General features: G+C 40.2%; 1 protein-coding gene and 1 long non-coding RNA gene across 3 annotated transcripts in view; one reads left to right on the top strand and one right to left on the bottom strand.

The window, feature by feature from the left end:
• LOC120714343 overlaps positions 1 to 12,343 on the bottom strand; it is an 873,031-nt gene that overhangs the window by 518,922 nt on the left and 341,766 nt on the right. The window lies entirely within an intron of this gene.
• Positions 2,711 to 12,343, top strand: part of sardh (sarcosine dehydrogenase) — a 43,265-nt gene continuing 33,632 nt past the window's right edge. The window contains exons 1-7 of one of the 2 annotated variants that reach the window (XM_040000463.1): positions 2,711 to 2,839; positions 3,835 to 4,024; positions 4,500 to 4,636; positions 4,865 to 5,043; positions 6,249 to 6,428; positions 7,260 to 7,383; positions 7,600 to 7,700. In XM_040000463.1, the coding sequence (XP_039856397.1) occupies positions 3,840 to 4,024; positions 4,500 to 4,636; positions 4,865 to 5,043; positions 6,249 to 6,428; positions 7,260 to 7,383; positions 7,600 to 7,700 (906 nt within the window). In that variant the 5' untranslated portion in view covers positions 2,711 to 2,839; positions 3,835 to 3,839. Of the gene's footprint in view, positions 2,840 to 2,960; positions 3,207 to 3,834; positions 4,025 to 4,499; positions 4,637 to 4,864; positions 5,044 to 6,248; positions 6,429 to 7,259; positions 7,384 to 7,599; positions 7,701 to 12,343 lie in introns of those variants that run through there. The other variant, XM_040000462.1, reaches the window with a different exon arrangement.

The following is a 12,343-nucleotide window of genomic DNA, read 5'->3' as shown; positions in this document are numbered from 1 at the left end:
AAGCCTCTGTGGTAGTGTACAGTGCAGAGGCAAAACTACAAAAACTGTCTTTATCCAACTTGATGTGTTTTAAAGTGCAGGCCACAAGGAAATAAATACAATACTGTACATTTCAGAATTATAAGGGCAGAAGCAAAGTAAGGTTGCGTGATTTATTTCTCGAACATTTCGTATTTAAAGCCACGTGAATTATTTGTTTTGCACCTCATTTTACTGCTACCACATAAGAAAAGGTGTTTCCACATTAACAAATGCCAATAAAACCAGTTTTCTATTTTCATTACTTAAAATATAAATATTTACAAAAAATGCCACACATACAAAATAAAATCAGATTCTGGGAATCTAAACCCAAAAAAGAAATCCCAGTTAAACACCTGAAAAACTCACAAGGAAGTCCCCCCCCCCCCCCCTCCATCTTACCTGTTGTTTTCCCCTTTAGCAGGTGTTGAAAATCCTGGGAAACTTACCCAAACTCCCAGGAGAAGAAAGATGAGTGAGCACCCTGCCCATGCATTCTGCAGAGGCACTAAAAAACTGCAGAATAATCCAAAGTGCAGGACATTTCTCTTCAATTTCAACTCAAAAACAGTCTGTGCTCCAAGTTGAAGGTCAGGCCATTGAGAAAGGAGCAACTGCTTTGTAACAATAAAACTAAGATGATTGAGAAAGTTCCAGGAGCATCCATACATGTCCATGCAGACCTTTTCCAGAGTTTTCCTGACCTGTGAATAAAACTTTCGCCACTGAAATTATTGCCAAATTCCAGTCCAGCCCTATGTTTCTTATTACTAAAAACAGTGTTGCATCTTGCAGTACTGCCTCTGTAACACTGACAAATAAGTTCACATGACGCGTGGGTTGTTGCACTATTGGATCTGTGATCTCTAGAGCATAGCCTTTTTGTTTTCTGTTGTTACAGGTGAACTGGTTTTTTTTCAGGTGTTTGGTAAGGGTTAAATTTCATGAGAGTAAAATTAGAACAAGTATAGCTCGTTTGGATGGATTACCAGGACAAAACAAACCAAAACAAAGCCTCCTCTCACTACATGGCAGGACGGCTCAGATTTGAAAAATTGGATCTGAACAAACTGTAAGACTTCTAGGACAGATGTCCTTTGGAAGGTACTAGAAGTACTTGGCCATATTGCACAGTCCTGTTGTTCATAAAATGAATGCCTGCAAACCTTCATGAAGTGAAGCAAAGCCGTAGAGACGAGTGGGCCAAAATACCTCCACAACAATGTGAGAGGATGATAAAGTCATAAAGAAAATGATTACTTCCACTTATTGCTGCTAAAGGTGCTTCTGAAAATTATTAGTTTTTCACAGGGCTACACAGAATCCCGTGAAGGCTTTGCCTCCAAATAACCTCTCATGAAAGAACACCTGATCATCTCTCATCTGTGAACACTGTGTGCAAAAGGGTGAGACACTTCCACGACAACTTGTCAATCAGTTGTTAACTTACACAGCTGAAAATGGGGGAAATCAAATCAACACTGCCATTTCTGAGATACTGAAAAATGTATGTGCATATCACCATGAAAGCTGATAATTTCTCCTTTTATTTCTTTGTCATCTTTACAAGTTACCAGTAAAGGACAGCTTTCTCTCTGCTGTGAAAATAACTTCTGAGAGCACTCTAAAAATGAAGGACTTGACACAAACGTAAAAGATATTTTCTCCGTCTATTCATGTAACAGTTATTAGCTATTGACTCAGGTTTGTTATTAATAAGTGACCTTTATGTATATATATGCCTGTATATATTGTGCTATTCTTAGTTAGTGTATTGTCTGTCTTTGTTAATGGTTGTTTATAATGGAGCACTGTAACGAAAAAGAATTTCCCCTAGTAAAGTATTCTGATTCTGATTGAATCTATTTCTTTCTGTCTTTCTAAGTACACCAGCACTTGATACCCAAGTCTGTATCAAAGCATACACATTTACCTCTAAGCACACCCCAGCTGTCTGCATATACAGTAGTTTATCTGGTTCGCTCTGGAACACTCTGCCACGTACCACAGGAAGAGAAGAGAAGCCACTATATACAATCTATGTGCTTACAGCTCAGTGTTCTGCTGCATCCGCTGGCATAGCAGCATACACATGTGCGTGCACACAAATACACGTGGACATAACACTCTGTCCTTAAGACACTGTTATTCAGTCACATAAAAAATTAGTTTAAGGAAATCTACAAAGTTCAAAGGTAGCTGTGATCCACTTTCTTCGTTTCAGATTCTTATACATAAGATACCAGTGCTGGCAACAGCTCCTATACTCAGCTTCAGTCTAGCTCAAAGCTGTCTAAACTAGAAAGAACCTCCTGGCATGGGGAGGGACCTAAACTTTGCACTTTATTGGCTGCTGGTTAGGAGGTGGGGAATCATGAGGTCAGCTTGGCAGGCTTCAACTACAGATGTCTCAGGAGTCTGGAGCCAAAGTTTGAGTCATTCAGTGTGGCAAGGAGCCTTCTTTTGAGGTTTAAAGTGTTTTTTTCTTCTTCCCCCGTCCTACTGCAACATCCCCACAACACTGAGTCAAATGCCTCACACAGACAAACTCCACATGTTCAACATATATGTGATGACCTACTTCTGCTTGATTTGATCACTGCTGTCAATAGCAGCTGTTACCCTAGCCTCCCGGAAATACAGACACCCACACATTCATGAACCAAACAAACAGAACAAACAGCAAATCGACATTAATGTTTGTCTTTTGGCACATTATATATTTTCTTGAATATTTTCACATAGGAGGTATTTTGTGCATACTTATGTTTATGCGACAAAACCAGCGAAGTCACGAACCTCTGCTGACTCATTTGAGGTACTTGCCAAGTCTACTTAACCTTTTTCTGGCGTTTCCAAAGTGTCATGTGTTGTTGCTCAATTCCACCACTTACTAGGCTGATTGGGTATAATCTTATCTGACTGATCTAATTTCTAGTTGTATGCCAAACCGCATGTGAAAGTAGGAACTACAACTGCAGTCTAGCACCGCTGCAGCTCACATTTATCTGACAGCTACTGAGCTGTGTCTTGTGGGCCGCGACAGCAGTTCTGTCGCTCGTTGGTCTGCGGAACTACTTTCTCACCATAAACCCACTCCCTTAATTCTGCAAGCAGCCCCTCTCACTACTTAGCTCTTTCCTCGAGTGTGTTTCCGGGGCAATCTGGGACAAGCGGAATCGAGCGTAAGTGCGACATGAATGTACATCCAAAAGTTGCTGCATTATGTAATTTGCATGCTCCGTTGTTTGAGATAGCAGATCTTCACGCCACGTTACTACCTGCATGTAGTTTCTTTTATTTTGAGACTTGTCGTTTCCAGGCGAGCGCACTCTGTGCATCGCGTTCTGTACGTTATTGCACATTTACCCGCTAAAAGCTTTGTAGTACGCATTAAGCGCGGGGTTATTTAGTGGTGAATGTGCTGCCGTTTTTGCGCCCAGGTGCCCAAAGTGTTTTTTCCAAAATCCTTGTTTGGTCAAACTATTGGTGTTTGCACGTGGCTGAACTAAAGCAAGGCGCCAGCATTATATACTCAATCCGCCAAGTCTTGCCCACTAGATTTACTAACCCTGCGCAAATTCCCCTGAACCTGAGTATAATAAAGTTATTTACATTTATTTTTCAGTTATTATGGTTTTCACTGGGTACAAAATGTTGCAAAACAAACAAACAAATCCTAGCCAGAACAAGCAGAAAATACTTCAGAAAAGAGTTTTTGTACATAATGACTTTGTTCTGAAACCTTGAGTGTTACAACTTAAAACAGCTGACATATCACTATGTCCCTTTGTGTTGTCATACTGCACACAGGGGTCATGACCTTCCTTAGGAGCGCAGTTTGGCGAGTGTTCTCAGCAGTGAGGCCTCCTCTTTCTCCGCTGTGCCGGACAAGCACTCGGTCCTACAGCTCGGAGCCCACCAAGGAAAAGAGTGTTCCCTATGAGAAGACACTCAAACAGGAGGATGGAGCCTCCTCAGGACCCACTAAGCCATTACCCAGGTTAGATTGGGTTTTTAATGGATAAATGGATTGTGTGGGAATGTTTTCAGAAATATATTCTTAAGATTATATGCAGTGACTTTATACATAAACAGCTGATTAATCTAATGGTTGAAGTGGTGGATTAATACGTGGTTGTGAAGAAAAACTAGTTCATGGAGGAATGGACACAGTGATGTACAAGTTCTGAACAGAATATAGATGCTCTGTTGATACTTTGCACTGGGAAAGGTTGGTATCAAAACAAGAGTGTTTATTGTTTGTTTAATAAAAAAAAATGAGTTATTGGTCATTATTGATACTGTTTTTATGTTGCTGTAGTTTAAAGATTGGAAGCAGGGGGAAAGAAAAAAGGGACTGTGTTGCACTTGTGAATTGATAAGTTAGTGCTAGCTCACAGGCTGGTTGGTTACCTTCATATGTCAAGAGTAGCATCAGCCTTTTTAGTCTTTTCATATACCTCCTCTTGCCTCAGGTCAGCTGATGCGGTGGTGATTGGAGGAGGAAGCCTGGGCTGTCAGACCATTTACCACTTGGCCAAAATGGGAATGACTAATGTAGTTCTACTGGAGAGAGACAGACTGACTGCTGGCACCACCTGGCATACTGCAGGTAACAGTCTGTAACAGTACAGAGAGCTGTGTTTGCCTGAAGTTATACATCCTACTTTAATAGCAGCGTTCTAATAAGAAGTTTTAAGAGTAAATTAAGCACTCTTTGGTAATTTTGTGTAGTAATTATTATCAAGTGTGTTCACCTGCATGTGCGTGATGTGCGAGACGCTCACTAATGTCCACTAAGTTTTTTGCACAGCCACTCATGTGTCCCTCTGTTTATTAGGCCTCCTGTGGCAGCTGCGACCCAGTGATGTTGAGGTAGAGCTCTTGGCCCACACCAGGAATGTGATTAGCAAAGACCTAGAGGAGGAGACGGGTCTCCATACAGGCTGGATCCAGAACGGAGGGCTCTTCATTGCTTCCAACAAGCAAAGACTTGACGAGTACAAGCGCCTCATGTCGGTAAAGACAGAGACATGTTGGTTGTGAACATTATTAGGAAAGCATAGATGCACTGTTCGGTAAACAGAGGCAAAACACATGAAAAATGTGTTTGTATTCATTGATCAGTCTGTTGATCAGTTGTTGTTGATCAATGCTTATGACAATTTTCATATTAATGATGAGGAAACTGACCTCACAGCCCAATGTTCGTCAGTGGTGCTAGTTTCAGTCATTAGTTTCAATCATTATGCAAGTGAACTGTTTATAAGGTTGGGGAAATCTCCGCTCAGCTCAGACTTGAAGAAGCAACTTGGATGAGTGACGAAGCGTTTATTCTGCTAAAAACGCTGCATCCGAATGAACAGAATTAACTTTTTGGGATACAAAAGGAGTCACACAAACACACAAAGACTTCAGATGGGGCAAGTAGTTCTGTGACAGCAATTAGACAAGATGAAAGTAAATGTTATCCTTGGTCAAAATTGTTTGTTTTCTATTTAGTTCACAGTGCTTCAAGAAAAGGACACTTCATTTCAAAGTATTTGAGTTTGTAAATCAGTTTGATTGATTTTATGTATATATTTATGCACATTTACCCATCTGCAACAGGGAAATCTTTTTTTATGCATGTAAATGTACTAAATATTTCCGAGACTGAGATAGTTGTTGGTGAGTAATGTCTCATAAATAATTCTATTCTTCAGGTAAAGGATCCTGAAGTCACAAGCACCAAAGAACAAGACATATCGGCTTAATATGTGTGCACTACAGACATGGCCTCTACAGGATGTGTTTAGGGAACACTCTAGTTCATGAAACATTCGACTGCTGCTCCTCCTTGGGGCTTTTAAATGTAAAATTGATTGTGGGTTTTCTAAAAAAGTTTTTTTTACTGCTTAACATGAGGTACATGAGAGAGAAAAAAAACGTAATTTACCTTAATTGTGTGTGTTAGATTTTCAAAGTTCACAAACAACACTACTGTTCCCTTTGCATATTATAAAACTAATACAGAACGCTATGCTGCCATAGCGACAGACTCAACTTATAGTTACAGTATTGAAAAGAGTCTTTCTGTTTGCTTTATCATGAAGATAAAGACTTTGATATGATTTAAAATTATGGCAGATTTTTCTCTAACCACTTATTTGAAATTGGAACAAAGGTGCCTTTAAAGTAATATTTACATTGAACACGTCATCTCCCCATTTTCTTTTTTCTAGCTGGGCAAAGTTTATGGTATTGAGTCCCATGTCCTTTCACCGGCTGAGACGAAGGACCTGTATCCTCTGATGAATGTCGATGATCTTTATGGAACACTGTATGTTCCAAAAGACGGCACCATGGACCCTGCAGGTACCTGCACAACCTTGACCAGGGCAGCCACTGCCCGAGGAGCCACGGTAATGTCTACTGATCTGCTAAATGCCTCTTTAGTTGATGGCCAGCTTTACTCTGTTTATTTATTTATGTATGTATATATATATATGAGAGAGAGAGATATATCTCTTTAAAAGCTATGTTTTCTTTTATTTCAAATATTGTTTTTGTTTTGTTTTTTTTACTTATCATGCCAATTGTGCACATTTTCTGAGCCACTGTATTTATTTATTTTTTGATATATTGCAGTGCAAAAATAGCACCCTTATCCAAATAAGATATCCTCTGCAGATAGCCAAGCCATAACCCTGTGAATAGCTAAACATTAATTGCTGTAGTCCAATAGACTAGGGCTGCTAGACACAGGCGCGGCACACAGCACTTTGATGTTATAGGTACATGTTTTTGAGTAGATGAGACTGGAATGCATCTACATTGCACAGCAGCCTAATGGCTAGTTTATAGATCAAAAAGTAAAGTCTTAAAAACATTTTTAAAAAGCAAAGCAGCAATTCCATTTCTTTGACAGTTATGTTACGCCTGCCAGATCTCAATAAATCACATATGAAAACTGTTGAATGCACTGATCATTAAATGGCAGACTGTATGTACTGTTTGCTTAGTTTTGACTTAGCATGTCTTTATATTGTGAACAGCCCAACTACTACACTACATTCTTAAGCTTTGCACAAATGACATGTTCCGTTACTTTTCCTCTGTAGTAATAAGTAAATACGAGGCTTCTCCAGTCGGACATCTAAACGTCTGTAATATTACTCGACTGATTCCTTGTGCATTGTACTTGCATGGAAAAAAGTGCATACAGCATTTCTGTTTTCCATTCTTTAAATCAGGTGATCGAAAACTGTCCTGTAACTGGCATTCAAGTGCGAACTGATGATATTGGTGTGAAGAGGGTAAAGGCAGTGGAGACACAACACGGAACCATTGAGACACCTTGTGTGGTGAACTGTGCAGGTTTGCTGGCTTTCTTTTTCAAAGATGACAAATCCACAAATGTAACACAGTGTAAAGCAGTCTTTATGTAACCTGCAACTGCTCTCCTGATGTAAATGTATCCTGTAAAAGTGAAATCACAATGAGCAAAGGAAAATCCATACAATTTTTAAGGATATTTGTTTGGTGTTAAAGGTAACATGCTTATGACATTTTTGCCTTTCTGTGTTACCGCAGGTGTGTGGGCCACCAAGCTGGGAGAAATGGCCGGAGTCAAGGTTCCTCTCATTGCTATGCATCATGCCTATGTGGTAACAGAGAGAATCGAGGGCATACAGGTATGACCACCATTCCTGGAGTCAATGCTATCAACTAATGTCAGAAATTGCCTCAAGAGGCTTTACGAGCCTGTAGATCCCTTCGTGCCTTTAGACCATTTGATTAAATGAGGAAGACTTTCCTAAAGAAAAATCTTCAGCAGGAGGGCAAAAAAGGATTGAAGAAGTCCATAAAAGCAGTCGAGGATGGATACCTCTTAAAGTCGCAGCATTGCAGATTTACATCATAAATATTCAAAATGACAAACAAAAATTGTAAAGATGTATGAAAAATGACAACCCGTTCTACCTCCTAAAGCCACGTCCCGAATGATATTACAAAAATATAAAGTTAACGTTTTGTTTACATTTTTAACTTATTTGCAGTAAATGCTGCATTTGACAATGTTGTGTTACTAAGACATCATTGAATAAAAGAGGTGTTTCATTTTAATACATTTTTTTATAATTTGTTTGTGAGTTTCCTTTTTACAAAGCAAGTTACTGTGATTTTAATAGGTTTACCAAATCTTCCCTGGGGGAATCATGAAGAAAGTTCAACATGCCCGGCTTTGTTTTATTTGGCTTTGCCAACATTATAGTGAAGCAATCAGGATAAGTGGGCACACAAAGCTATTTATCAGCTTGAAAAGTTAAACCAGGGTTTTGGAGTCTAGCTAGGATTGTGTTCATATGAAAGGGGCGTCTGACCAATCATAAACATGGACAGGTCTGCTGGCAGCAGAAAGAGAAAACTATGATTTTAGCAAAATGCTGTATGAAGAAGTAAAACGCATGGTACAGGCTGTAAGCAACAAAGCTGCTGCAGTGCAGAGAGGAAAGGCACTGTGTGTGTTTGTGTGTTTTAAGTGCCTTAATCTGTATTTCTGGAAATGATCTACTACACTGATAAAGTTTAATCTCTGTGAACCCAGAAAGGAAAGTGACCAAAAACACTGACTGTTACTTACAGTCAGTGTTTTTGGTCACAGGATATCAGTTCTCTGTCATTAAAACATGAAAAAATCTGATAGATTATAATTGTTACTTTGTTAAATTAATAGTTAATGTGTTTAGGATACTTTAATTTGTATTCTTTCAGCTACAGCCCTGGTGTTGTGTAACAGTGTGAGAGCAACTATAGAATAGAGTAGGTGCATAAGTTTAAATCTATTTAGCATTTTCTCTAATGCACACACAGTAAAGTATGGATATAGGCTCAAATATTTGCATCCACTCGCTTAAATCTTTTAAGAAGTGGTGCTGAGGGTTCTACAATGTCGTTTAACTTGACGAGGCCAAAGTCTATTAACTTCTCATTAGTGATCATGATTGACTATAAAAGTTAGTTTCTCTTTACCAGCATAAAGTGGATTTGTTTGACAGCACTCACTTGTTTGACTAATACCCAAAATAATGGGAAAGTCCAAGGAACTCAGTGAAGATCTAAAGAGAATTGTAGAGTAACACAACTTGTACATAAGTAAAAGTTTTTCTCATGTGTCACTGAGGCCGAGAATAAGACCCAAGCTGTCACCCTCAGGTAAAAAAAAAATTGGTAAGGGTGTTTAGGAACAACCCAGGAACCCTGTCGTGAACTGGAAACTGCTGGAACACCAGCTCACTGTCCACAGTGAAGCCAATCTGAGAACTTAGAGAATGCCGACCAAGAAAGAGCGGTGAGTGCTGGCCTTGTCAAGTTAAAAGATATTGACAAACCTTCAGCGCCACTTATTAAAAGATTTAAGTAAATGTATGTGTATTTTTTACCCTGTGTGAATTATTGAATTGAATTGATATACCTTTTATTAGTCCCACAGGGGGAAATTTCATAAGGCTGCCGACCTATTGCACGCAATGGCGGCACCATCTTACCCTCCGACCATACATACATTACACAAAACATCACATGGGGAAGACAGGTCAGAGAGGTATAACAATGGGAAAATGCACCACATGAGGAAAGATAAGGAGAAAAAAATAACTCCCCCCCCCCCCCCCCAGACTGAGCTCCAACAGGGAGATCAGTTTGAGAACAGAAAAAAACACCTCTGCACATAGCACATGAAAAAACTCTTAATACACCAAAGAAACACATGAGAAGCAACAGGGGTGGGTAAAGGGTGCAGCATGGGAAGGGAATAAGCGTCGAAGGCGTTTGGAAAGGGAGGGGGGATGAGTGTGTGCATATCAGTGTATATGTATGTGTGTGCGTTTCCAGAGTTCAGCTGAGACAGTGTCCTTCGCCCTGCTAGGCTAAGTAAACAGTCTTCCAGCCAACCCAGGTGGCCTTGCATGGATTGGGAAGGAACAGACTAAACACAGTCGTTATCAGGGTGTTGTTGTTCAGCTCCAGCCTTGAGGCCGCAGCTGGCGCCAAAGGGGTATCCGCATAAGTGATGGTGCTTTTTACTTTAGTGCGAACAGCTCATATGAATTTCAAAGCAGTTCTACAGTCCAACACTGGTCTCTCACTCTCCCGTTGGAGAGCCGCGAGCTTCGCCATACTTGCGTTCTGTGATGTTGTCATTTCTTGTGCTCAAGGAGCCGATTCTGAGAACTCACGGCAGTGTGCCTCCCCGAGATGTCATCCAATTTGCGCCCAGAGATGTTATTCCGAGCTAGCCCTTCCGAGATGTATCCAGTCTGCAGTCAGAGATCTTATTCTGAGTATTCACAGCAGCCGTAGCCTCTCCAAGATCTTATCCGTGCTGCACTCAATGAGCCCATTTTGAGAAACTCACGCCTTTCCCATCGTTCCAATCCCAGCGGGCAGCCTTGTCGGGGTTTGAACAGCCGGTTCCGCTTCCTTAATTCTTCGATAAGCCAGGGCCAAGCCAGCTCCGATCCGCCAGAACCCTGTTACCATGGTTCCGAATAGGTAGATATCTTCAGCACTCAGGCTCACCCAAGCCCAAACTTCTCGTTGAGAAAGGGGTGTCAATTGCATTTAGGGACCAGTTGATCCAATCCATAATTCCTCTTTTAGGTTTTAGAGAACAGACTGTGAGAGAATGTTCCAGGGAAAAGTAATACAAAAAACACGAGACTAGACAAGGACATAAGAGGCTAAGCAGGGAAGCTAAGGAAGAGGAGGAGAGGAGAAAAGTGCGACCGCCTTCGTCAAGAGCAAGAGCAAGAGCAGAAGATTAGAGAACATCCAAACTAAATTCAAACGTGTGCACCAAGTTCTCTTTCCTTTTTTGAAGTCATTAAAGATGTATGCTGTACAGTGTTTCCCCCAGGGGTTAGTTACCACAGCGACGTACTCTCATGAGAGTTGACGTGAAAAACAACAGATTGTTTGCCAAAAGCGGGCGGATGTTTCAAATAACTCATTTCCTTTCATAAATACCAGACATATTATGGTATTGTTTCACTGCTACTTGGTGGCAACTGTTGCACGATGGTGTGTATTTAATGGCTAATTTCTAAACAGTTTTTCAAGGTGGAGGAAGGTAATTCTGTCTGCATTAAGGTTATATAACCAGTAGGGGGCACTATGACCAAACAGATTTTCAGCCTGCGATGGCTCAGACTGTTGTTTCATTGTTTGCAATAATTTGTAATAGAGAAGTAAACAGAATAATTTGTGTGTATCTTTATATTAATGGGATGATACGTGAACCTGCATCTACTGGGGAAGCCCCTGTGTGTGTATACTTTATAACAGATGTTCACATGATTCACTGTATCTCTGTGATTGCGAGTCTTATGACTGTTAGATTAAATTAGTGTACACATGCATGACTGTGCTCATCTTCTCGAGGCTGGTGGTTGTAGGCGGTCTGTCAGCTCCCCTGTATTATGGAGTTTAAGAGGAGCTTAACCAGCATTACTGCTACATCACGTTCACAGACGTCAGCCCACACACAAAATGACACACTCGCACACTTGGATGTCAGGAAATCTGTTCCCACCAGAGTGTGCAACTTGTCAGGTCAAACATTTCATGTCATCTGTGTGCCTTTGTGTGACATGTAACCTCCTGGGAGGCTGTGGTGGCTTTAAAGTAAGGGGAAAAGAAACCATACCAGATTGTGTGAATACATGAAGGACAGAAGGTAGTGCAGTGTTTAGTATTGATCACATGAAGTAAGCTGGCAGCTGCACCCAGTGCACAAGAGAGGGGAAATGAGCAGTTTGGCTTTTGTTATTTGGAGTGAGCGGTTTTTAAAATGTCAGCTTGTTCGGTGGTATTTTGGTTTTACCCGGAAAACCAGTTGGTGGGTAGAAAAGACCTCCATAGTGACGTGAATACAGATGAGACAACATACCTAAAATGTAACTATTTATTGAACATTTTTGCATAAATATTTATTAGAACACAACGAAATGATTACATGGTATGTTAGACACGATGCTGTGATGCATAAAGAAATGCTTTGGTTTATTAAGATAAGTCATTGTATGGACGACTGCTGCTGTAAACATTTTTAAGGCTGTTTTTTAGTCCCATGTTGTGATGCCCCTTTTGTACAGCTCTTAACATCTTATAAAAATGTAGCACTAAACAAAAGTGCACTTGTCTTTATATTCAGCTTCCAAGGAACCAGACTTTATTATAATTATTTAAGGTAGGATTTTCAGACATTTAAAAAAAAAAAAAAAAAAAATCTTGACTGGTTTTTCATTCTTTTTTTTTAATCCAGTCCTTTTATCTG

The sequence above is a fragment of the Simochromis diagramma genome, unplaced genomic scaffold, assembly GCF_900408965.1.
Source record: "Simochromis diagramma unplaced genomic scaffold, fSimDia1.1 OVJJ01000596.1, whole genome shotgun sequence".
NCBI lineage: Eukaryota > Metazoa > Chordata > Actinopteri > Cichliformes > Cichlidae > Simochromis > Simochromis diagramma.
This window is presented reverse-complemented; position numbering and strand designations above follow the sequence as displayed.